This window comes from Opisthocomus hoazin, chromosome 6 (assembly GCF_030867145.1).
Source record: "Opisthocomus hoazin isolate bOpiHoa1 chromosome 6, bOpiHoa1.hap1, whole genome shotgun sequence".
Taxonomy (NCBI): domain Eukaryota; kingdom Metazoa; phylum Chordata; class Aves; order Opisthocomiformes; family Opisthocomidae; genus Opisthocomus; species Opisthocomus hoazin.
Window position 1 is genome coordinate 11,582,129 of NC_134419.1, and position 26,107 is coordinate 11,608,235.

The window sequence follows — 26,107 nt, forward strand, 5'->3', positions numbered from 1 at the left end:
CCCTGCTCAGCCTGGCCTCTGGTGGGTCCCTTGCCCGGAGAGGGTGGGGGGCTCGCTGGGCGCAGGGCTCACTCTGGGGTTTCTCTTGGCTCAGGGGGGGACTCTGGACTGGATGTGGACCTCGGGAAGCAGCAGCTGGTGGTGGTTTGCAATCCCCTGTGTAGAGACCTGGAGGTAACGGGGTTGAACACTGAAGAGACCCCATCTCTTCACACCTCCTGGTTGCCTCCTGCCAGGAGGGCTCAGTCCTCCCCGGGGCAGGGCATTAACCTTGCCCTGCCGGGAGGAGGTTTGGCTTGGTACCTTCATCTCTGGCCTGGGGTGTGATGTTGGGGTGCCTGCTCCGAGCTGCTCGCGTGGGGCCAGCGTTCCCACACGCAGTCCAAGGTCATCTTGGGCATCTTCTGCCCAGTGCGCAGCCTGGTTCCCCATTGCACGCACCGTGCTGGGGGCTGCCCAGCCCCCAGGCAGCTGGGTGCTGCATCCCTGGTGGGCAATCACGCCTGCCTGCGCCCCGGGCTGCCCCATGCCTGTCTCAGCCCCGCAGCCCTTCGCTACAGCTCCATCCACCATCCATCCCACACAGCCCCACTCAGCGCCTCCCCTGAAGTCTCCATCTCCTCTCTGGGCCCCACAGCCTGCGTGGGGAGCAAAAGATGATTTTTCCTGCTCAATGTGATGCGGCGCCATGCTGTGGTGCGTGTGCTGCTGCTGATCCTCTGAGCTGACTTTCTGCCCCGAGTCCTGGGGGGCTGCACCCCTCCGCCTTGTCTCTGCAGGGGGGGTGCTCTGCCCAGTGCCTGGGGCCAGAGCCGGGGCGAAGAGGAGCTGCCCCTCGTGGGGATGAGGGCTGCGGGACCAGGTGGGTCTTTCTCACCAGACCGTGGGAGCCAGCCAGGCTCTCCCATGGGACCCTGGTTGAGATCCTCCTCCCTCTCCTCCATCTCTCTTGCTCCCTCCCTCCTCCCCCTCCTCCTCTACCTGCTCCCAGCAGCCCACAAGGGCACCTCTGTCTGCTGCTCCCGCCATCAATATTGAGGTTATCTTTTTCTTCTGGCAGCTGCTGTAATTGAAACAAAGCAGGCCGGGCCTCACGGGCTCCACTTCTCTCGCTCTTTTTGCCGGTGCTGCTGAGACAACTAATTCATCTTATCAATGCGTGGTTGGCCTCTTTTCCACCAGATCCAGGCAGAGCCATCTCCCCACCGCGGCTGGCGGGAGCAGTCTGTGTCCCTGCGGCGTGCTGCTGGGTGCTGCTCTGGCCCAGCCTCTGGTCCTCGGCTTGTAGCCCACCAGCCAGAGATGCCAGGGGAGCTGGCCAGGGGTGAGAGGTGCAGGCTGGAAGGATGTTGGTGACTTCTATCTCTGTCTTTTGCCTTTTGATGCTTCCTCAGCCCTTTCATTAAATTCCACATCCTCTCCTTGCACAGCTGCTGAAGGTGTCCCTGGCAAGTAGGTGACATTGTGATGAGTGGGGCGCACACAGATCTACATTCCCTTGCTGATGACCAGATCTGCAATTAGCGGTGGCAGATAGAGAGATCATGTCTGGTGCTGGGTGGGTAGCCCAGTGGCACTGTGCTGCACTGCCACCTCCCAGCAAACGAATTTCCAGCCCTGAAGGCTTGGGTTGGTGTTTTTCTTTGGGCAGAGAAATTGAGGCACGGGAAAGGGCTGTGACACTGTTAGGGTGAAGTCCTATGTGTCTGAGTAATGGCCAGGGTTTAGGGTGAAGCTGATGCTGCTCCATGTGTTGTTGTCTGAAGGCCTGAAGGGTTTGGGGGTGCTGTGCTTGGGGCCCCTGTAGCATCATTTCCCCCTGAAAGGTGCTAGAGACATGGAGCTCTTCAAAACCTGTGTCAGTGTCTGCACTCCAGCGATGCTGAGGGAGAGCTTCGCTCTGAGTGGGGTGGAGAAGACATGTTTCGGGGCAGTTAACAGGCTCTTCGCATCGCTGATGTCTCAGGGAGTGAGGCTGTTAGCAGGAGTCAGAGAGCCCCAAGGAGTGCTCAGGGGGGCTGGCTCAGCAGGGGAGGGTCCAGGGCAAGAAACTGGGGCTGAGTTCAGGTCCTGGCAGAACACCTGGTACCCTGATGTCCATGGCTGTCCCACCGCCCCGGAGGAGGATGTGGCCTGGTACCCTGGTGTCCATGGCTGTCCCACCGCCCCGGAGGAGGATGTGGCCTGGTACCCTGGTGTCCATGGCTGTCCCACTGCCCTGGAGGAGGAGAGACCCCAGCCCCACACCACGTGCAGCCTGCTGCCTTGGCCCTGTGCGCTGCTCCGGCTGGGGGCCAGGCAGAGCCTCACAGGAGAGGGGGAACAGCCAGTCCTAATGTCAACAGAGGCCTCTTGTGCAGCAATGCTGTGTCAAGAAGAGGAATGGGTCCCTGCTCCTCCGCCCATTCATCTGGCAGCCGCGGCTGGCGTGCCGCCAAGCCAGGCTGCTTTGGAAAGGTTTCATTGAGGAGGCAGCTGAGCCTAGGAAAACAGAATGAAAATACACAGAGAGATCACTGTTGTTAGGCAACACAAATGCGGGCGGCTGCATTTCTGACCCCCGAGTCCAGCCCAGCCGGGCCCCTCTTGCTTCTCTGGGGTGAGGGTGAATGCTGCTGCCTGGGCATGGCAGCCACCTATCTCCAATGTGGGTTAGGAGCTGGCAAACAAGGGCTAGAGAGGTTGTCCCTGGCTTTGTCTGACTTGCTGACGTCCCCGGTAAGTAGGTCCAGACTCATCTCAGTGCAGCATCACCCAAGCAATTGGGATGGAGCAGAGAAACAGCTGCAGAAACCAGCCAGCCCTGGTGACTCGTGCCCCCGGCTTGGCCACTAGTGCTGAAGGCTGGTGAACACTGGGCTGAGGAAGCGCATCAGATACCGGACTCATTCATCCCCGCCTCCCTCCCCAGCACCATGTCACAGGTCCTGTCTGGGCGTGAGGTCACAAGCGGGACAGAGTCCAGTCCCTGCGTTTTCGAAGCCCCGCTGCTTGGCAGGCCCTGTCTCTTGTCTGTGGGCAGAGGGAAAACAGAGTTACCCCAAAGCAGTCCCCGGGGACAGAGGGTGGAGGCACCTCTCCGGCTGGTGGGCAAAGGTGCATGCAACAGGTTCGCCTCTCCTGTTGCTTCCCCCATAAACCCTCTTGTCTCTCCAAAGGCCTCTAAGTCTCTCTCCCAGCCATCTTCTGCCCTGCAACAGACCCATCCCAGCTCCTTCCCCCCCGCCTGGTGGGTCCAGCGTGGTTTGGGGGAAGCAGAGCTGGAGCCCCCACTCTGTAGGACATCAAGGCTCTCACTCCTGCACAGGTGTTCGCAGTGCCGTGGTGGCTCAGCTTTGCGTGGCTCTGTCTCCTCCCTGTGTTCCCCCAGCAAGGTCCAGCCATCGCCATGCGAGAACCAGCTGTTTCTCTGTGGTGCTGGTTTCTAGCCCCTACCTTTGCCTGCCATCGATGGATGAACGCATGGAGGGGACAGTTTGCTTCTGTCATGTATTGTTTTGATCTTGGGGTTGAAAGCAGTCCAGTGCAAGCAGGCAAAGCCCAACCAGCACCCAAGGAGAGACACACCTCGCCAACCTGACACATGAGGCTTTGCAGCACAGAGCAGATGTCCAAGGCTGAGACTGGATCCCATGCTGGTCCCTGCGTTCACAGGAGCTTTGCTGAAAATCAGGCCCTTCTCGTCCTCCCGCCAGGAAAGCATCCAGCGAGCTGCTTGGTTTTCGCTCCGTGCAAGCAGAGATTTGCCGTGTCTCTTTCCATCTGTCTGTCAAGAGAACTTGGGTGCGACGCTTGGTTTCCAGCCGAAGCACGGTGCAGCACCGAGCCGCCGTGTCCTGCTCTTGCATCAGGTGGCTTCAAGCGGCGCAGCCTTGTGCCGGGACTGCTGGTGCCTCTGCCGAAGCTTTGGTGTCCTCCGCGGCTGGCTCCTGCCATGGAGCGATGCGTGAGGACACACCGTCGTGGAGGGAAGCTGGGCTGGGCCGGCTCTTCAAGGGAAGATCAGCATGGTGCAACCTTCCCTTGCCCCGCTGCACCCTGATAAAGCCGTGAAAGCAAAACGGAGCTAGCAATGTCCGTCAGTTTTTACTGCGGAGGAGGTGGCTTTGGAGTCAGTGGTTGCAATGGAGGGCAGGGGATGACCCAGCCGGACGCTCCAGGTGTCCGAGCCTGGCTCCTGGGCCTGCTGCTGAGTGTGGCCCGGGATGGCAGCAGCCATGGCGGCGATGGGCCCAGCAGCGCCGGAGGAATGGCAAAGCCCAGCGGCGCCAGGCGTGAGGAGCAATAGCGTAAATTGGAGTGATTTAACCTTTGTCAAAGCTGGTTTTTTATGAGGTTTTTGGTTTTCCCCCCCCCAGTGACCCAGCCAATCAGCACGCAGCGATAAGGCCACGCAGCCGACTAGCATCCAGCAACGTGGCCAACCAGCCAATCAGCCCCGTGGCACTGCAGCTTCCCAGCCCAGCAGCCACGCGGCACTGTAGCCTCTCACCCAATCAACCATGTGGCATTGCAGCCTCGCAGCCAATCAGCCGTGAGGCATTGTAACCTCCCAGCCAACCAGCCATAGGGCATTGTAACCTCTCAGCCAATCAACCTTGTGGCATTGCAGCCTCGCAGCTAATCAGCCATGAGGCATTGTAACCCCCCCAGCCAATCAGCCATAGGGCATTGTAACCTCCCAGCCAATCAGCTGTGTGGCATTGTAACCCCCCAGCCAATCAGCTGTGTGGCATTGTAAGCCCCCAGCCAATCAGCCATAGGGCATTGTAACCTCTCAGCCAATCAGACATAGGGCATTATACACCACCTCCACCAATCAGCCATAGGGCATTGTAACCTCCCAGCCAATCAGGTGTGCCCATTGTCCCCCCTCCCCTAGGAGACCGTTCCCCACCAGCGCTATTCACATCTGAGCTACCCTTTGCGAAGCGTGGGCAGTGCGGAGGGGAAGAGGCTGGCGTGACACAGAGGGGTCACGGCGTCACCCGCCGTCGGTTCTCCGCCTGGGGCAGAGGAGCGGGACCCCGGGTGGCGGTGGGCGGAGGGACGAGCCCCAGTGCAGACTCCAGCTTCCCGCCCGGCCAGACCCTGCAACCCGCTCACGTCTCTGCAGCCAGTGCAGACCCGACGCCAAGGGCCGACGGGAGCGTTGCTTACGCCTCGCTTTGCCATCATTTATCCACGCCCTTGTAGCCTGCAAAATGATTCCCCGGCTATTTTAGCATCTCTGATTAAGAGGAGGGGGCTTCAGCGGCTGAGAGGGGGCGATCGGCCGGGGGCTGCTTCCTGCTGAGCTGGGATGGATGCCGCTCTCCGGCGCGGGCTGAGCAGCTTTCTGGAGCGCTGCGTGCTGTTGGAGGTGACTGTTCCTCCTGGAAGCCGAGGGTCTTTGCCCAGCAGCTCCTCCATGCTGGGCTGCGCAGCAAAGGGTGCAGGACTCCCCATGGCAAGGCAGAGGCTCGGCACGCTGCTAATCCTCTGGGGGCTGAGGGAAGGCCGCCCTGGGAAGGCAGAGGTGTGATGTGGTGTGGGTGGGAGCGAGGGAACAACAGCTCCCGACAGCCCGAACCCTCTGGTCGGGTGCGAGGGGAGTCTGGGTCTGCCCGATCCTGAGCACCTCGCTCCATTTTTCTCTCTTCCTCACTGCTGCCCCAGACCGTCTGCTTGTTCCTCCTGCCCCTCTGCTCCTGGAGGTCCCCTCTCCAGCTGTATAAACGAGCTTCTCAACCTGTGTCCTGCCCCAGGGACCCCATCCCAACGGCAGGGCTTGCCAGCTCCCCCCGCTCACACCCCCCCAGCCTCCTGCCGAGGTCCTCCAGGGCCCCCAGCCCTGCCAGGTCCATCCTCCCGGCGCCCATGGTGCCCAGCAGGCAGAAGCGATGTGCCACGGGGTGCCCTGGGGAGGACACGGCCAAGTGCTGGATGTAGGCATCCTTGATCACAGATCAGGGGTGGCCTGAGGTTTTCCTCAGGGACTGCTGTCCCCTTTGGCAGTAGACGAAGGGCAAAGAAGCTGCAGCACCCTGAGCATCCCCTGCTTTAAACTCACACGTCCCTGAGCAGGTACAGGGACAGACAGGCAAGCAGAGGTGTTCCTGTGTCAAAGTGGGGGTGAGAGCAGCCATCCTGCACCCGATCTTCGAATTAGGCCTGTGCTTGGAGAGGGGAGATGGTGCTTTCAGTCTTGGAGGGGGGAGGTGGTGCTTTCAGCCTTTGCATTTCTCTTTTGAGCACGTGGACAATTGCAGTCACACCTGAAGGAGGTCACTGAGATTGTCAGTTCTGGAAATTTTCATAAAAAAACCTGGCTGGCTAGCAAATAGCAATATTATTAGAGTCCCTGCTGAAAGAGGAGCACAGCAATAACTCAGCGCTAATGAGTCAGTGGGGAGTCCACGGGTAATTTGAACAGTCTGATGGCAAAAAGCTCCAGCTCCAGCTTACGCTTTGTCAGACACCTTACTGGGCACTGGAGAATCAAAAAATGGGACTCAACTTTACGGGTGACCAAACCGAGGTGTGGATCCGCTTTCTTACAAAGCCAAGTATTTCACGAGGCAACACTCTCTGGACGTCGGATCCACAGGAACACCTATCCTGGGCAACAGACCCCTCTGCTCCTGCGCACGTTGAGGCTGCGGAGCTGCGGGCTGCGTTACTCCCCGTGCCCTTTCCCTCCTGCCTCTGCTCTGCACAGCGGCAGCAACTCGGGAAAGGCAGAAACAGCCACGCTTCCGAGCGCCTGGGGCTGGCGGCTGTAGCACGGAGCTTGGCTGCCGATGAGCCCGGCTTCGGCTGCTGCAGAGCAGCAAATCCTCTGGGTGGCCAGAGCAGGAGCTCGGTGGCTGCTTGCACTCTGCTATCTAGCTCCTTTCCCATCGTTAACTGGCCGTAAAGCTTCTGCTGCCCCTGTATATCTTCATCTGTCAGCAGAGGACCTCCTTGGTGCTCACGGCGTCTTGCAAAGCTCTGCTGTCACCTCTGCAGTGCTCAGCCAGTGTCACTCATGTTGGTGAGGGCACAGCATTGACTGCTCTGAGTCCAACCAGTGTCGAAGAGGCACGCGAGAATCCGAGAGAGGGGCAGATGTCCAGGGAAAGGCAGGCTTTCTGCTGGGTGTGGGGTCAGGGCATGGCGGGGGGAGAGGAGAGGAGAGCAGCTACATGAGGGTGTGCAAGTGGGAGCAGCTGAGGAGGTGGCATCCCCTTGGGCTGAGAGGTGGCACCTACCAGCGCTTACCTTGTCTGCCGCAGAACAAAGCAGAGGTGCCAGGAAACCCGCAGAGAACGTCTCAGCAGCATCCGTTTCCTCTCTCTTTGTTGGAGCTCTTGAATTTAGTTTCTAGCAAGAGGAAAGCAGATTTCTTGCCCTACAGCACCTGCAGCTTGAAGCTGGACTTCTGACTGAGCTGGCACCTGAAGCTTTTCCCACAATGTTGCATTGCAATGCTGCCTAACTGCAGTGTAGAACCATGGGGGCTCCAGCCCCCTTGATCAGTAAATTTTGTGTCCAGGGTCTTGGAATAAAATGCTTCCTGGGGCCAGCACAAAAATTCAGCCCTTTATGAAGAACACCAGTGCTCAGGCCAGGAGGGCTGGAGTTGATGGGTCGCAGCACGGGCAGCCCCCGGCCAAACAGCCTCGGAGCCGGGAGGCGAACCGGAGCTGCCAGTGTTAGCGGCTCAGCAAATGGCCGGGCTCAGGAAAGCGTGCGGTGAATTATTGATGTACCTGGTTCCAGGCTCTGAATGAGCAGCATCAGGGGCTGGGCGGGAGGCTGACATTTTGCATCCTTCCCTGGGGAGAGGAGGTCTGTCCGTGTTCTCCGGGAGGAGGAGAGCTCCCCCCTTGTGAAATTCAAGGCGGTAATGAAAGGGACAGGGAAAGACGGGGAGGAATGGGGAGCAAGAAATGTTCAGATGAAAAGGGAGAGGAAAAATAAATTGATTTGTCTTTGAAATAACATGCTAACCCCCCAGAGACAGGCTGGCCAGCCACTGCACTGACCTTGCTTTGATTTGAGTCTGGATTATATGTTTTATGCAGTGAAAAGTCAGCTCATTGGGAATGAATAACATCCCTGCTTGGGCTGAAGTCTAAAATCCTCTTTATTGGCACTGTCTGGGGACAACATAAGTAAGGACGCTCAAGGTTGTCACTAGGTGAGCTCTGCAGAGATGGATGACAGAGGGACCAGACAAGCTGGGGTGCTGCATCCCAGCTCTCATGCAGGCTCACCCCCTGTCTGAGCAGAACCGGTGGCTGCGGGGAGACTCGGGTGCCGGCGGAAACTCCCGGGCTGTGGGGCTGCTGTCACACCAGAGCCCGCAGCCTCCCTCATCAGAAGAGCTTAAGATCTCGTTGGACTGGTCTCTGCTGGGAAGGCCTGCTCTGCCCCGGGGCAGGAGGGTGCTTTGGGGTGGCCCCGTGAGGTCCCTCTGTGCAGCCAGGGAAGAGCAGAGGTGGGCGAAGCCCTTCTTGTCTCCTCAGGTCCTGCCACCTCCACGGTGAGTGCAGGCGATGCACAACATGCAGGCAGCTGTGCAGTGTGCTCGAAGGCGCTCCCTGTCGCAACAAATCCTTTACAGAGAGCAAAATGCCCTTTGGGGCTAAAGAAATGGGGATGTGATTCCTTGGGAAAACCTAAACAAATCCGTGTGCAGCCGCTGCTCGAGGCCAGGCCCTGCCGCCGATTAGCACTGATTATCTTGAACAAGACCGGTGGCAGCAAGGAACACCTCAGCCTTCAAGGAAAACCTCTTCCTGACCTTCACCGATTAGCATGTGGCTTATTCTCTAAAATGGAGATCTCATTGCAGTAGCTCTGCCTGCTCTCATTACCTGCCTGAGATCTGATTCCTTCCCTCCGAGTCCTGCAAAGGAGACCTTGGGCTTGGAGGTACCTTGTGGCGTAGCAAAGGTGCATAATTATTTCCTGTTCCCTAATTGCATCGCCCAGTTATTCCAGGAAATTTACTCATGCTCTGTCAGTAAGAGTAAATAGGAGATCTCTGCAACAAGGGAATAACCAGTAATGGTCTAGATGTGACTGAACTGCAGATAGCAATGCATTGGATTCAGATTCTCAAAGTGCTGAGAAAAACAGAGTAAGAAACCCGAACCCTGAGATCTGTGAGCTCTGCTCTTCCTCAGAGGTTTGTCACCTGCAATTAGACAGGACAAAAGAATGGGAATGGATTTCTGGGGAAAATCCTGGGATGATGTCCTGCTGGACTTGACGGCAAAGCGACCAGACCCAGCAGGGCAGCAGTGCTCTCCCCATCAGCCTGGCGCTGTGATGATCCCAGGGGTGCTGCCACCACCCTCTGCTGAAGCAGAGGCCGGTCAGGAGTCAGCTCCACTGATCTTGGGGTACTGACTCAGTCAACACGCGCTGAAGGACCTCGCTTTAATGAAACCCCACCTAAGAGCAGAGCAGAGCAGAGCAGAGCTCCCTGGGAGTCAGCACTGTCTGTGTTTCTTCATCTCCTCTGCTGAAGGCCGTGTGGCACAGCACCTGGTATTTTCCTGGCGTCCAAGGATGCTGCAGTGATGGATGTGTGGGATGAGCATCTTTACTACTGGGCTTTAAAATAAAAAGAAAACCCCGACATGCACTGAAGCGTAGGGCAGTGCTGTCTGCTCTGCTACCATCGGAAGCCCAGAGGTGATTTACGGGTTCGGCTGGGCATTGGGTTTGTGGGTTTGGCTGGGCGTTGGGTTAGGCTGGGTGTTGGGTTCGGCCGGGTGTTGGGTTTGGGTGGGTATTGGGTTCAGCTGGGCGTTGGGTTTGTGGGTTCAGCTGGGTGTTGCGTTTGGCTAGGCATTGGGTTTGGGTGGGTGTTGGGTTTGGTTGGGCATTGGGTTTGGCTGGGTGTTAGGTTTGTGGGTTTGGCTGGACTTTGGGTTCGGGTGGGCATTGGGTTCGGGTGGGCATTGGGTTCAGGTGGGTGTTGGGTTTGGGTGGGTGTTGGGTTTGGGTGGGCGTTGTATTAGGCCGAGCGTTGGGTTTGTGGGTTTGGCTGGGTGTTGGGTTCGGCTGGGTGTTGAATTTGGCTGGGCATTGGGTTTGGCTGGGCATTGGGTTCAGGTGGGTGTTGGGTTCTACTGGGCATTGGGTTTGGCTGGGTGTTTGGGCCGGGTGCCGCACGGCCCAGACGTGCAGCTGGTCCCCCGGTCCCGCCGCACAGCTCCGGGGCAGCGGTGCCACGTCTAGCCCCGCTGTGCCCCTCGCTCCCCCTGACCCCGCACAAGCTCCGTACGCCCGTCGGGCCTCGACGCCCCCCCCCGCCCCCCCCAGCGCCGCGGGGGTTTCCCGCCCCCCCCCCGTGTCCCCTCCCCGCCGGGGGACACAGCCAGGCGGGCTCCGGGCCGGTCCCCCGGGGCCACCCCCGCCCCGCGGCACCGTCCCTCGGCCCCCCGGCGCGTGCAGCCCGGAGCCGGGGTCCGGCCGCCGGCAGGATCGGGCGGGGGTCTGCGCAGCGTCCCGCCCCGGCGGGGGCCGGCTCCCGGCCGGCGGGACCACCCCCTCCAGTCTCCACCCCCGGTCCCCCCCCCGCCCCGTCCTCCTCCTCCTCCTCCTCCCCGTCTCTCCTCCCCTCGCCCGGCTCAGTCGGTCGCAGCCATGGCGGAGGGAGGAGAGGGAGAGGAGCTGCTCCGCCCGCCGTTGCCCGCCGGCGCCCCGGGCCCCAAGCGCCTGTGCTCCCGGGCCTGCCCGGCGGGGGGCACCGGGGCCGCTCATCCCCGTCCCGGGGCCGCGGAGGCCGGCGCGGGGCCGGGCGCGGGGGCCAGCGGGGCCGCTCCGGCGCTGGCCGGCTGCTGCCCCGCGGCGGCGACGGGGGCCGCGGGGGCGGCGGCGGCGGCGGGGCCGGGGGGCGGCGGCGGCGGGGCCGGGGCGGGCAGCCTGCTGCAGCCCGAGTCGCTTCTGGACGCGGCGGCCAAGCGGGTGGCGGGGAGCTGGGCCTTCGAGCGGGTGGAGGGCCGCTTCCAGCGCATCCCCGAGCCCGTCCAGCGCCGCATCGTCTACTGGAGCTTCCCCCGCAGCGAGCGGCAGATCTGTATGTACTCCAGCTTCCAGCCCGGCCGCGCCGCCGCCGCCGCCGCGTCCCCCGCCGCCGCCGCCGCCGCGGGGGGACCCTCCGCCGCCGCCGCCGCCCCCCCCCCGGCCGGCGAGGAGAGCCCTGCCGCCGGCCCGCCGCCTCCCGCCGCCCCCGCCGCCGCCCCCGCCGCCGCCCCGCAGGGCGAGGGGCTGCCCTTCCGCCGCGGCATCCGCCTGCTGGAGACCGGCGCGGTGGACAACGTGCTGCAAGTCGGTGAGTGCCGGGGGGGGGGGGGTGGCTTCGGTGGCCGTCCGTGTGCCCCCCCGCCGTCCCCGTCCCCCCCGAACGCTTCAGCCTTTTGTCTGGCGCGGCGCTGGTTTGACAGGAAAATCCTGCCCCGGGGGCAGGGACCGCCGTGTGCCCCGCCGGGAGGGTGCCCGGGAAGGGTTTTTGGGGGGGGAGGGCAGGGGGTGGCTCCCCCCTCCCCCGGGGAGGGAGGGGTGCGTGCCCGGGTGTCACCGGGCAGCAGCCCGCAGCGTGAACGCCGGCCATCCAGCCCGAGTGGGAGAATAAAGCCAGCCCCCCCCCCCCCCCCCCCGGGATCTGTATGGAGGGCACGCAGCTCTGCCGGCTCCCCCCGCCCCGCAGCGGGGTTCCTTCTCGCCCCGGAGCACCCCCCCCACGCTCCCGCGGGGGTCCCGGCCCTTCCAGCCGGAGGTGGGTTTGTAACCGCAGCGCGTCGCTCCGCCGGCTCGGAGAGTTTGCCTTTGTCTTCTCCGTCAGGGGCTTCCCCCCCACCTTGGAAAATCTCGGGGGGGATCTGCCCCCCCCCCCCCTCCTTCCCAGCCTCCGCCACGGGCGCCCTTAGGGGAAGCGGAAGGGGACGGTTGGGGTGGCGAGGTGGGTACCACCCCTGGGTACCCCCCGTGGGTACCCCCCGTGGGTACCACCGGCGGCCTGCCCGCTCCCGTCGGGTGGCGAAGGGGCCGTGGGAATGACGGCGGGGATAACGGCACCGTGTGCTCTCTCCGTGGGCAGGTGGCTTTTGTGTGCGCTGGCGGAGGGGGGGATGTCGGGGAGGAAGCGCTGTGCCTCTTCCCCCGTCCTCCCAGTCCTTGTCCCCGTCCGAAATCCGCCTTGTATCTGTATATATTTCAGAAGAAGCAAATTGCGGTGTTTTACATAAAATAATCCGCTCCTGGTTGTTGCTGGAAGTGATTGAGATGCGCGTTGCCATTAAAATGACATTAGGCTGGAATTTGTTTTGCAAATGGGAAATGTAAATTCATCTTGTGCCAGGGTATGGCGTGAATGAGTGGAGGGAGGGTGGGTTTTGTTGTAAGGAAGGGTTAGTTCGGCTGTGTTTGTTTAAAGAGCCCTCCTTCCTTTTGGGGAAAAAACAGCTTTAAAAAAAAAAAAAAAGAAAAATCCCGTTTTGTGCAGTTTACATTCAGAAGAGCGTTATCAGAACGTTTTCCATTTGAGACGTGAAAAGAGGAGACAGCAGAAGAATTCTCCTTCCACCTCTGGGGATACGCAGTGAAAATTCCTGTAGCACAAAAGGTTTTTCTCTGAGAATATGATTATACCCTCTTTTTTTTTTTTGGGAGGGGGTGAATTAATATTTCCTAAGGGCTGTGTGAAGATGACTAGTTATTCTAAGGCTGTTTAAAATACTTTGAAACTCAAAACCAGATAATTTTTCTCGGAGAGGAGTAGCTCTGCAGGAACTTTAAAATGCAGGGGGGGGATAATTGCTTGCTGTGGGTAATGCTTTGCCGGGCAGCCCACCAAGGTGTGGGTGCAGTGAGCAGCCAGCATGGGAGTGGGAGACGCAGGTAACGGGTGCCTAAAACTGGTTACGTACAAAGGAATTTTCTTTTTTGATTTTTTTTTCATTAATTTCTCTTTGAAACGTGGCTCTGACGAGGTGTTAGCCAATGCTGTGGAGGATCTGGGTGAACGCTGGGGTCAGGTGCCTGCGGGATGCGCAGAGCAGCCCCATTCCAAAGTGACTTGCGGGATCACGCGTGCCCCGTCTCCCTGCGCTTCCCGCTGCTGTTTCGGGCGAGCCGGAGGACGGGGAAGATGGTCTCGGCTCTGGCATTTCATATCCCTGACGAGTCTAAACCATCTCCCTGGCTTTGAAATCGGAGCTTGTGCCCGTTGTCCTCCGAACCATCAGCTTTCAGATGAAGCAGCATGTTCTGGAAGCGCTCGCCGCAAAGCCGGCGGGTGATTTATTTCTTGTTTTTACAGCCTGAAAGGAGCGTGCGGGATGCTCGCCTTCGGAGTGGGAGGGGGCGGGGTGGGGGTTTGGGTCTTGGCTGCAGTGCTGCCCCTCTTCAGATGGGCGATGCGGGGTCAGGCAACTCTTTTGTCCCCGGACCAGCGCTGGTGCAGCCGCCTCTTGCAGCCCTGCGCTGGAGGAGGAAGATTTTACATCAGACAAAAGGCTGTGAAGGGCTGCGCGTCTATCCGGGGCGGACGGGAGGCGTAGCTGAGATGTCCTCCGCCGACTTTCCACATCCATCCTGCGGATGCTGCTGGAAGGTGAGGTGGAAAAGCTCCAGCCACCAGAGATGCAAACACTTTGTGGCTGCATGTGTGTGTTTGCAATTAAGATAGGAACTTGGCTGTCGGCTTAGATGGGAACCAGTATGTCTTGGGGGGGGGGGGGAATAAAACCCAACCCTGGTTTACTTGACACTCACCAGCGCTAAATCAAAACTACTCTTCCCCTCTAAGGATCGCTTTAATGGACACCGCCAGCTCCCGGCGTCGCGACCTGAGGTTTGCACGGTTCAGATCTGCTGTTAATAAAGATCAGATGTTTGTACAGTCGTGTTTCTGACTCAGACTTGTGAAAAAAGAAGGATAGTACGGATGTGAAATTCCTTCTCTCTGTGGTTGGAAAAATCTCTGAAAAATTGAAAGCCGGAATCCGAGAGGAATGGCCTTCTGGAGGTAGAAGATAGTGTGGAGGCGTGAGGGTTGTACTCATGGGGACAGACTGCTTTGGGCTCCAGCTCCCTCGTGCTTACAAAGTTGGCCGGTCCGAAAAAAAAACATATATGCCACATTATCAGCCAATAATTCCTTCATGCTTAGTAAAACTTAAACGAGGCTTAAACCCTGATCTCACTGGAGTCATTAAATTGATTTTGTTTTTTTTTTGGTGCTCAAAGAAAGATCTTGGATGTTGAACACAGGCATCTTTGTCTTCTTAAAAACTGCTTTATTATTATGTGTACAGATCCTGTCTTTGTGTGTGTGTGGTGTGTGGGTTTTTTTTTTTCTTTTAATTTTTAGACAAATGACAAAAGCATGCAGGAAAGGAATGCAGAAATGCCAGGCTTAATATAAAGCATGCAACTGCACTGCATGCCGGGAATCCTAAAGGATACAAAACCTCTAACGACGGCGGTTAATTTTTAACAAGTTCACTCGCATAAATATTTATGAACAAAAGTTTTTACACCATTATCTCTTGGGTTCTTGGAGAGAGAAAAGAGCTTTGGCGGATTCTGACGGTGGGCTGTGATCTGGCAGAACAAATTCGCGCTTCTCGCCTGCACTCCCCGGGCTTGGTGCGATACGGTTTGCCCTCGAGTCGTCATGGCTGCCGATGGGTGGGCGAGTCTCCGCAGCAATTTTGGTGGGAATTCTCCATTTTCGTTGCTTTTATGATTACTGATGAGAGGAAGCGTCCAGCTTTGTGGTGTTCTTTGCGTTCTGGCCAACAGCTTGGGAACCCAGCTGGTGGATACGCCTTTGTGCCCTGGCAGGGAGGTACCCGCTCCAGCCAGAAGTACATAGGCAGAATTTACTTTTGCTGTTAGAGTACCAGTGAAGCAGGGCTTTGAAACACCCTGGGTTTGTATAAACACTTGGAGGGAGCTTGTTTGGTTTTGTTTTTTTTTTTAAACAGGCAGTTAATCCTGAATATTCTTATCTGGTGCTTTGCCGGTGAGTCCTGGGTGCCTTCCCGTGGTTACACTGGACTTCCAGGCGCAGGGATTTTCTGACCCTGCTTCAACAGCCTGCTGCCTGGGCAGGGGTTATGCTAGACCTGATACCTGTAAAGAACACCTGCAAATGCCTTTAGCGTTTTAATTGGAGGAGTTTTGATTTTGAAGGTTTTTGTTACACTATGGTTTTCAGCTTCTGTTGCTGTATGTTTGTTATGACGCCTGTTGAAACGTAGCTTCAGAGGTAACAGTACTGATGGGTTCTTGTGCTCTTAACGTGGTTTCAACTACTTCTAGGTTCTTTTCCAAAACCACTTTTACATTTTTTGGATTTTTTTTCTTCCCTAAAAATGCTCCCTTTCAGGTGAGCGTTTGGTTTCTCTCCCCTCTGACGTGGTATGGGGCAGAGTCTAAATTTGTATTCAGTTGTTTTGAAGACTCTAGAGGGTGTGCTGCTTTATAGAGCTGTTTGTTTCGGGGAAAACACTTTGGTGGGGCTCTCTAGGCCAGTTGTGGTTGCTTTTGTTTTGTGTAAAGATCAGTCTCCTCCTGGGTCTAGGTTTAAGGCTGTATCCAGTGCGAGCAGGTTTGGAAGGAACACCAGGGCTCATCAAACATATGTATTTTTTTTTTTCTCAAGTTGAAACCCGACATCCCATGTCAAGGTGCTACCAAAAGAGTTTAATTTTTCAGTATCCTCTTAGTTTGTGGGTGGAGTGGTTGTTGTACAACATATTTCCAATTTGCTAATTAATTTTCACTTTATTTTTCTTTACTGGTAGATTACTTCATCCTGCCATGAATATTAAAATACTTTAAACCACATAAAAGGGGCCGGCAGAGGTTCATTAGCCCTATCATGATGGAAACTGTTGAGCATTTAAAATATATATTAAGCCCTTTACGTTTCTAATTATTTTTTGCTTAATGTATATGATTAAAGGGAAGGATTATTAGACATTAAAACTTACGATCTGTTTATTGCTGCTCCCTCATAAATGAGATATTTCTTGATCATGTTCTGGACTGTATTATAGAAACTGGAATTGGAGATGATGAAAACCACCAGAGTTTCTTGCTTTTCACACAGGGAGAGCTAGGAAAACTTTGACAGCTGGAATTTTAACTTTTGTTTTTTTTAGCAGGCTTATTTATTGGCTCTTGAGTCTTTTTTAAGAGTATAAACAGACCCCTGAAGCTGGGAAGTCTTTTTAACTGGGTGGTAAATTACTCTAGGCAAAATGATGCTAGCTTGAAGAGGCTAGAGACCTGAAAAATAAAGCACAAGAAATTTAATACTTAGTTTTGCCTGTAAGAATAAATAGGTTTGAAGCGTTTTTCAGAGAGAAGGTGTGACATAGTCCTGACTTCTGGCTTGAGCAGTCAAAAGGACTTTGTTCTCAGCCTACCTGTGCTTTTAGAAAGCTTAGCCCAGGTGAGACACTGGCTTTCTCCGCTTCCGACACGCGAGTCGTTTACAGCAGATTTCAATTTTGCTCACATCTAGAGGGAATCTTTTAGGAAATATTTGACTGCATTAGAACTGCAGTAACATAAACCACATGTGCCTGCGTGCTTTGTTTCTGAAGCTTTGTGCAAGGGAATGTGCTTTGCTGTTATTTGACGCTCGCTTTGATGTTAGATGTTTTATGATTAGTCCCTCTAACCTCAGATAGGGCTTTTGGAGAACATAAATAAGCTTGTCTATCCGATAGCTCTGCAAAGTCACATTCAGCTGTCAGTCATCTCTTGTGGTGTGTCAGCTTTTAATTTTCTTTGGAAATGTATATACTAAGAAAAAAAATAGCATTAGGTAGCATTAGGGGGGAAGAGAGAGTTTGTGGGCTTATGCGTTTCCTCGGCATGTACGTGAACCTAGCTCTGGAGGAGGACCTGCTCTGAGGGGGAGGTGGCGAGTCTTTGGTGGTTTTTGGGTTACGTCCTGCTCCCCTTTCCCAGCGAGAGACCTGCTCCTGTCTGGAGTTAGCTCAGATGAACAGTGTGGCCAACCTTATCCTTGCATTTACTTGGTAGGGTTTTTGCCGTTAGGTTACCCGGAGCTCTGTGTTTAGCCATGATGCAAGTTTTGCATTGCTCCCCCCGCCCTTGAGGCTGGAGTAGATCACAGAGTCACCGAATGTTAGGGGTTGGAAGGGACCTCTGTGGGTCATCTAGTCCAACCCCCCTGCCGAAGCAGGGTCACCTACAGCAGGCTGCACAGGACCTTGTCCAGGCGGGTCTTGAATATCTCCAGAGAAGGAGACTCCACAACCTCCCTGGGCAGCCTGTTCCAGTGCTCCGTCACCCTCAGAGGGAAGAAGTTCTTCCTCATGTTCAGCTGGAACTTCCTCTGCTTCAGTTTGTGCCCATTGCCCCTTGTCCTGTCGCTGGGCACCACTGAAAAGAGTCTGGCCCCATCCTCCTGACACCCACTCTTAAGATATTTATAGACATTTGTAAGGTCCCCTCTCAGACTTCCCTTCTTCAGGCTGAACAAGCCCAGCTCCCTCAGCCTTTCCTTGTGAGATGCTCCAGTCCCCTCATCATCCTCGTAGCCCTCTGCAGCTTGTGCTCGTGGGGGTGAGGAGCAGAGCGGGGATTTCAGAAGGAACAGCATTTCCTTGCCCTCTCAAGGGCTGAGCCTGGGAATCTGTGGTGGGAAGCCAAGGCTGGCTGCTGCTTGGTGGTGCGTTGTGTGTAAAGCAGGTGACTTTTGGTCTGGAGATGTAGGGGTATTGCTATTTCTCCCAGGGGTGTGAGGTGTTGATTTCTCATTCTCTGGCTGTGCTCTAACTGTGTATAAGGTCCCGGGCAAGGTGAGGAGCCTTCGTTTGCTCCCCTGTCTTGTCACGCTGCTTGTTTCTTCTGGTGGGGCTGTGGGTGGGGTTCGCTGGGGACCTGGGAAGGATGGTGCCGGGGTCCTCTCCTGGCTTTGCTCAGAAGGAGGTGGATGATGGTTGAACTTGTGTTTCCCCGTCTATCTCCCTACCTGTGGCTGGTGGTGATGACTTTATTTTGCAAGGAGCTGAACATGTGGAATAGCTGTCGAGGGTATGAAAATGAACTTCTAGTATGTCCTGCCTTACATTTGATGCTTTCTTGAAGAGGTTATGTCAGGAGTTGTCACACTCCTGGTCTTCTAGTGATAGGGGGAGGGGAGGAAAGCAGCTGCTCCGAGTAACTGGTTCCTGCCTTTTCTGAGTCTTGGTTTTCTCCAGCATCAGCATCAATAGAAATCAATCTGTTTTCCAGTGAAAACAAAAACTCGAAGACGCTAAACCTTGGCTACATTAATAAGTGCCGTGAGACAATTCCACCTTCTGGATGGAGCCAGTTTTGGAGCCGGGAGGTGCAGTGGTGTGGGGAGCTCTCACTGTCCCTTGGCAGACCTGTTGAGGCACTGAAGATGCTCTCCTGCATGCTTGGAAGAGCAGGACTGAGACCTGCTTAATTTTTGACCTGGCTTTCACAAGGGTAGAGTCTGATGTACGGACTTGACCCCTGACGCCTTGTGCCGTTGTGGTGGGAGCTGGGAAAGGGCCTGATAACATCTCCAGAGACAAACAGGGGTCTTGCAAAGCTAATTCTTGGGGGATGGGGATGGGGGAAGCATCCTCATGGTTTTACCAGGAGCAAAAATTCAATTTTTCAGAGGCTCTTTTTTTTAATCCTGATGTTTAAACATGGATAGATTCTACTTGGGTTTTATTAAATGCTGAGGATACACCTGTGCACGACACCGCCACATTTCTCTCCAAATGGATTTTCTAGTGCCGTGTTTTAAGAGCATTTGGGTTTTTGTCTCAAGCTTATGGCTTAGGATTTTGTGCAGGATTGGGGTTAGCTCTTGTAAAATGGTGCATTTAAAGTAATGCGCAAATTAATAAAATCCTGGGCTTTTACTTGTCACATTCTAGGCGCATGTTGCCAGGGATTTTTCTTTCTCCTTTTTTTTTTTTCCCGTCGTTTTTCACATCATTAGAAACAAAGCCACAAATGTGCTTAGGAGGCAGATCAGCTGCGATGCCGGCTCTGAAAGGTTGCGTGCGGATATGTTGGTCCAGCTTGTCGCCTGCAAATGTCCTGCTGCTGTTGCTCCTGGGTTAAAATGGGAGAGGAGGGTCTGCATCCCCCTTGCGATGCCCCGCTTGTCGGTGCCCCACTCATCGCTGGATGCCTGTAATGAGCTGCCTGCACCTATGCCACCCAGCTCGTTTGACCGTGGGCCGCTAATTGTTATTGATGTTCGTTTAGTGGAATGTGGTGTGGTATCTGCCTGGCTGCTGTCTCTGCAACTGGAGATGGTGCCCATGCCCCACAGCTGCCACCCGGGAGGGATTCCCCGTGGGAACTCCGGGGACTCGGTGGCTGGGACCTTGGCAAGGTCAGGACAGGCTGTGCCTCTGCTCCGGGTGCTGTCCAGGAGCCCTGGCCTCCATCCTTCAGCCGATGCCGGCGTGTGGGTGACTGCTTGGGATGCCAATAATAGCCATTACTCGTTATTGGTGTTACGTGTTTTTTAAAGACAGGGATTGCAGGAGGTGCCACGTGCTGCGCCCTGGCCGTGGATGGGCGGCTGTCTTGATGAAGACGAGTGCCCTGTCAAAGGGTGGCAGAGCAACAAACGGGTTCCTGAGATAAATAAAATTTGCATTAACGAACTACAGTGGCTTTGGATGCCAAATTAAAAGAAGTGTGTCTGGAGGATGAAAAATAAATATATTTTCTGTCTCACTTGCTGTTTCTCGTCTCTTTTGATTTTCTTTATCATCAGAAAGAAATTTTTAATTTTTTTAAAGCCAGTTGTGTTTATTTTGGTAACAGTTCATTGGCTGCTCTGTGTACAGAAGCTTTCTCTTGAAAGTACTGAAACTATATTGAAAGTGCTTTTGGCTGTCATCTTTTATTTTGCTGCTTCTTCGTTCTTTTCCCAGAGCTGGGCTGTTGCGGTATCAATTGCTCTGAAACTGTCTGGTAGCATTTTCCCTGCGGTGCTCTGTATAAACTGGAAATAAAAAAGGAAGAAATTGCAGGATTTGGATTTCTGCAGCTTTTTTTCCCCCCCCATGTGTGTGTGTCCCATTGAAGTCTAAGCAGCTGTCTCTGTCCGCACAGCCCGCTGATGGCATGCACAGATCTGTTTCTTGTGATTAAAGGGAGAAATAATACCCCAGTGTTTGGTGAGGGGTGGATGGAGGGGGGTGAGCAAGTGTCTGGGGGCAGCGCTTCTCCCCTCCTGCCTGCCCCTGCCTGCTTGGACCGGGGACCAGGGGAGCCGGCAGCCCCGCTGCTGCTGCCCACATCCCTGTGGCTCTGTGCCCCTGCGGGAGAAGCATCTCATGCCGTTACGGAGAGCTGCCCTGCTGCAGCATCTCCACCCCGGGGTGGGCTCCTCTGCCCGGCGCCGATGACCTGCACAGGCCTCGGGTTTTTTATTCTCTTCTCTAAGGATGGCGAAACATTTCGGCAGCGCTGCAGCCGCTCGCTACCGGTGCACTTTGAAAAATACCCAGCAAGTGTCGAGCATCTGTCTGTGAAGGGGGAGGAAATCCCTCCCCCCCCCCGTCGTTATTATTTTCTCCCGATTGTCCTCGCTTGGTGTGGCTTTGGCTATTATGGGTTTGTAAAATAGAACTATATATGACCTTTTATCTTACAAGAAATAGGTTAAGCCATTTTTAAAGAAAGTGGTGGAGTCAGCAGTGCTGCTGAAGGAGCTGCTTTCGCATGGTTGATAGGCTGTGAAGCCGTTCAATGGACTTTGGTTTCAGAGACAATATCTGTTTAAATTAATCTTTGTCAGATACATGCCACTGCAGACAATTCAAATTCCATTTGCTTTCTGATCTCATAACAAAAAAGCACCTTACACTGGTTCTTTTATCATAAAATTAACTTTTGTCTGTGTGTCCTGGAAACAGGGGTGGCATAAAATCTAGTTAAAAGGCTCTGTTATAGGAGGATTCTGTTTCTTTGTACAAGGCGGACTTTTTTTTCCCTTCTTTTCCCTGTGTGCATTTAAAAAGAAGACGAGTGTTTGAGATGGATTAGGGAGAATGCCAGCAGATGGACCGATTCTGTTGTTGCTGCTGGCAACCATCTAAGCAGCCATTTTGAACAATGCTGATACCGGGGTACTGATAACACAAAGATGAGGATGGGATAAATATCCAGCCAGTCCCTTTCTCCCCGCCTGCTCCTCCTCCCTCCCTTTCACGCCACTGCTGCAGCCCTGTTATTAGAGAACCCGATTGTTTCCAGAGAAATGCTTCATCCTCTTAGCTCGGCTGGTGGATGTCTGGTGTTGCTTATCGCCTTGATTTTCGTCATGGTTGGTGGAGATGCTGGCAGATCGGCCTCTCCCAGGACTGCCTGCTGCCTGGGTCCTAAGGGGAATGGGATGTTTGGGTGCTTTGCAGTCGTGATGCTCTTTCTTCTACCCTAGTAAAGCATAAAGGTGTTTGGTTCTTCCCGTATAGGTGGAGATGGCTTCCTTCCCTCCTTGTTGTGTGTTTTCAGTGCTTAATTACAAAGTGTGATGGCATCTGGTGGGTGGATTCTAAGGTTTCAGGAGATGAACCATGATCTAAATGAGTCTGAGATCTCCTGTATGCCAAAACAACTAGTATGGGGCTGTCATTGCAAGTTGGGGGTATCCCCGTTGTCCATATACTTCCCCTTCTCCCACTCCTGATGTCTCCTGGCTGCTTGGGTATCTGGGTCATGTTCATGTCCTGGACCTGCTGCCCTTGGAGCTTCTTAAAGTCTTCACTGATACCTGTTCAGACTGCTGGATTTTGAGCACTGAAATCAGTGGCCTTCTATCTCTTTGTTTTGTTTCCCATCTGTAAGGAAATAACCCTTTCATGGATCAAGAAAACCCAGTCAAGCTTCATCTTTTCCTAGCAAACAACAAAAAGGCTGTTTAGTGTTTTGCAGGAGGAGTTGGACCAGGGTGAGCAGGGGGTTGTTCTGGGAAACCTGCCGGGCTTTGCCCTGAGCTCGCTGTAGTGTAGCACGGTCCTGGATGTGTGGCCGCAGAGCCGGTCAGGGGATGTCATGTAGCCTTGGCCGTTCGGTACAAGAGCATCCACGGGGCGTGAAGGAGCTCAGTAGAGCTATGAAGCATCTTGGGTGGGAGAGGTGCCGTTGGGATCTGGAGTTTGGGGTTGCTGTAGGGAGAGCAGGGTGGTGGGTTGGGAGACAGTTAGCAGGTAGCCTGCAGTTGCAGTTTGGTGTGCGAACACGCTGTGCATGGGCATGGCCTGTCCCCAAGTCCTCGCTAGGTAAGGCTGCCACGTTGTCCGCTGCAGCCCTTCTGCGTGAAGCTGGGGCTGAGCCAGGAGCTCTGTATCTGTCCTGCTGCCCCTGGTTCTTGGTGAACTGCTTTGGGTCAGGTCTTTGGAACTGCTCTCCAAATTGCAGATCTGTTCCTGGGGCTGCAGGGCCCCGCGTGGGGAGCTGGGGGGGAGCAGCAGTGGGCTGGTGTGTTCAGCTGCCTGCCTTGCACCGCTCTGCAGACCATGGGGCGAAACGCCGCCGGTTTACATGGCAGCATCTCCAAGACCTTTGTGAGTGAGGGGCTGCAGCTTTTCTCCCAGTTAGAACTTCTTTGGCGTTAAAAACTGTGCAGATAAGTCTCAGAGAAATCTGTATAGACTAGAATCATAAAACATACATCTAATTATACGCAGTAGATAGAACTTTACTGTAAAGCAGCAGATGTAAGAATTAAAATAAGGAGTTGGGCAAGCCTTTTATGGTTTCCCTTTTTAATTTGTCCACTGAGTCTGTTCTATTTTCAGGTAAATCTTATGTTGTATTTCTTTTTTTTCTCTTGGGAATTATCTTCTCCCTTTTGAGTCTCTCCTCTCTTAAGCCTGCCCTGTTTGATCCATAAGCTGTGGACTAGCTATATTTGACGTGGTTGCTAAAACAAGGGGCATCTGGCCTGAAAGCTGAAAATTCAAGCTGTAAACTCCACTTTGGAAATGTTGCTATGGTGTGTTGGGAAGTCAGTGAGGTCAGCTGAGCCTTCTGAAGGCTGAGAGACTGGGGGTCTCGGCAGTCTCTGAGGTCAGCTGGCATTGTTGACAGATGCTTCTAGTGCACTTGGAGGGCTCCCGTGCCTGGTGTGATCCCCAGCCACCTCCTCTCGTGGCGGCTCCTGCTGTGTTGCTTGATCTGTTGCATTATGAGAAGAATTCTGGAGACTGGAGGATGGGTGTGGAGAGTGCCTGTTTTAAGGAAATACCTTCTTGGAAAGGTGGTGAGTGGGACAATGAAGTGTGCTCTTCTGCCCCTTTGGCTCGTGATGAGGTTGGACCTTAAAAGCTCTTGCAGGTTTTGATGGAGAGGAACTGTGACCAATGTGTGACCAAGCGTGATGATGAACTTGGTGGCTTCTGGTGTGCTGCTTCTGTTCTCTTGCTTCCCGCTGTGGAAAATATTACTGATCAACAGCAGGCACAAAGCAGGTGCTTGTGAGGATGACCGAGAACAAGCAATAGGGCTTGGAGTGTTTTTAAGCTATGCCCTCTAAAATGGTGCAGTGGAGCTTAGCCCCGTTGCTCTTTTACAGAATGTCCTAGGTGATGTGGAAATGTGCGTTGCCTCCACTTCCTGGAGCTCTCTCAGTCTCTTACTGCTCCAGAGTTTGAGTCACTCTGCTTTAGCTTCATAGACCCCATCTCACTGCATAAAATTCGGGTTCTTTGGCTAAACCCTCCCTCAGATGTGCTTGATAGCAGCCAGTTTCTTTGAGATCGAGGAGCATGTTCAGACAGTGGTTTATGAGGTTCCTGGTTTCAGAGCCAGAACACAGCACCTTGCTGTTAAAACCTGCCCGCAGCCTTCTGTGGTGCAAGGACAGTGGCTTTGGAAACCATCTTGTCAAACGGGTGGCGATGAGCAGCATGCATCCTTGCTCTTGGCTGCTTTAGGGTCAGAGTAGATGAGGAGGTGATTGGCAAGGTCAGGCTGTTCCCATGTGGGTGAGGTGTACTGGGAGCACATACTTGCTTCCCAGTTTGGAAGTTACTGGTTATTTGGGAAAAGATGGTTTCTGGTCACCTCCCAACCACGTTGCTGGGGAGATGTGGAAGAGCGGGTTTCCTCGAGTGCACCACTGTCCACTTTGAGTGACAGCCCTCACACAGCGCAAGCATCCATTATCTCTAAAATTCAGCACAGTGATGTGGTTTGAAAGATTCCTGTGCCTTGCTTAAGCTGGAGGTTATTTGCTGGTGACTCACGGTGGGCTGCCTTCCCCGTGGGGTACCTGAGGGGCAGGAGGGGAACTGGGAGTGTGTTGTACTGGTGCTCTGCTTGCTAGGAGAGGGGGCAGAGAGAAAGTATGCTCTGTTGTCTTTCTGCCTGTGTTGTGATAAAAATCTGCTGTTACCTAGGCCCTGGAAAACCGTAAAACTAAAAAAAACCTGGGCAGGATAAAGGTGAATGATGAGATGTTCTTAGCCATGGCTCAGCTCTGTGACTTTCACTATAGAAAAGAGGGTAGGTTATGTGGGGGAGTGACTTAGTGGGAATTGTCCAGATTTGGGGCTTTTCCTTGGAAGCGCTAGGCTTGCAAGAAGGGTGAGCTTCTGGGTACCGAGGACTCTTCCTAAAAAAACCGATGCTTCCTTCTCCTTTTGCACTGGAGTAATGCGTGCAAAATAAGGCTTAGGCGAAGAGGACCAAGCCAAATGAAGTCAGCGCAGGGAATCAGGGTTGTGTTACGCTGGAGACCTGCTCCGGGGAAGACGGAGAGTTCGGACGTCGCGTGTTCACTCTGCCCATGGTCTTGTTGCCCAGCGCTGCGGGTGCCACCCAGCACCTCTGGGGGTTTGCGGAGGGGCTTAGCAGGCACGGCTGCTCCTCACGTGGGGATGCCATGTTTTGGAGAGCATCCCGAACAGGAGATTGATGCTTTCCAGGAGTGATCGTTCGCTCTCTGTGTTACTCATATCTGCAAAGGACACAAGGCATGCTGAGGTTTTCCCTTTCCTGCCTGCCTGGTTTTTGGCTTCTTTCTGGTGGCTCCTAGCTCAGCCCAGAGCCTGTGGTTCAAGCGCTGTGGGAAGGACCGATGACTGAGAGGGTTGTGTTTTTTTTTTTTTTCCCCTCACCCATCCCCACACCCACACACTGGTCAGCCACACTAAGGTTTCCTGGACTGTGAGGTTTGATGAACCATTAACCTAAAAATGCCCTGAGTAGGAAGAAATGTTTCCAAGGCCTAAAAAACCTTCCAGAGCTTCTGAAGTGGGAATGGGAGCTGTGGTTTGCCTGAGCAGCTTTTCTTGCTCCTGGCTCTGCCATGAGCTGGCTTCGCTTTGCGGGTGCGAGGGCATGTTTGGGATCTTGCAGAGACGGGAAGGCAGCCCTCCAGGACCGGGTCAGCCGGAGGGGCTGCCTTCCAAGCAGATGGCCTCTTGGCGTGAGGCTCGGCAGGTTTAAGACAGGATGTCCCTGTACTCCAGAGGGCTGGAAGCATCGAAATAAGTAACAGACTGAGAATGTCTGAATCCAGCTACGAATTCCTGGGGAAGAGGATTTGGCAGTGGCAGGCTGTATTGGCGGGCAGGCTCCGTGTTGCCGGTGGAGGACAGCACCTCGCTGTCCCATGGGCTCTGCTGGCTCCCGAGCCCGGCATTAACGGGGCAGCGTTGACTGCATGAGACCCTTCCCCCTCAGGGCAGTGCCAGGTCCTGCTCCAGTGCTGAAGGAGACCATGGCCCTCCTTGTCCATGGCTGCTCCCGTTATTGAGCGAGGGGAGAAGCAACTGTCTGTAAAGGGTAGGGACCTGTGTCAGCCAGATACCGCTGTGGAGGGCTGTGGTTGTTCAGGCATGGGTGCGACGCGGTGGTGTTGCAACGCAGGGGTCTGGTGGCCACAGGGGTGGTGCGGAGGAGGACCTGATGGATGTGGCTGTGTATGCAACTGGGGTGTGGGGTGGCCCAGATGGGTGGGTGCTGGGACACCCAGCTGGGAGGAGGTTGGTTTTACTCTGGAGCGGGGTTAGTTGCTGTGACTCGGAGCCTGTCCGTCACAGAGTCCCAGGAGTCCCGTCCCCCGGAGCTTTCCTGTAGCTGC

At 54.9% G+C, this 26,107-nt stretch overlaps 1 protein-coding gene across 1 annotated transcript in view; it reads left to right on the forward strand.

Annotated features, from left to right (window-relative positions):
* The first annotated feature begins 10,626 nt into the window (after window positions 1–10,626).
* Window positions 10,627–26,107, forward strand: part of ZSWIM5 (zinc finger SWIM-type containing 5) — a 103,375-nt gene continuing 87,894 nt past the window's right edge. Inside the window, exon 1 of the mRNA XM_075424619.1 lies at window positions 10,627–11,314. Coding sequence (XP_075280734.1) covers window positions 10,627–11,314 — 688 coding nt within the window. The remainder of the gene's footprint in view (window positions 11,315–26,107) is intronic.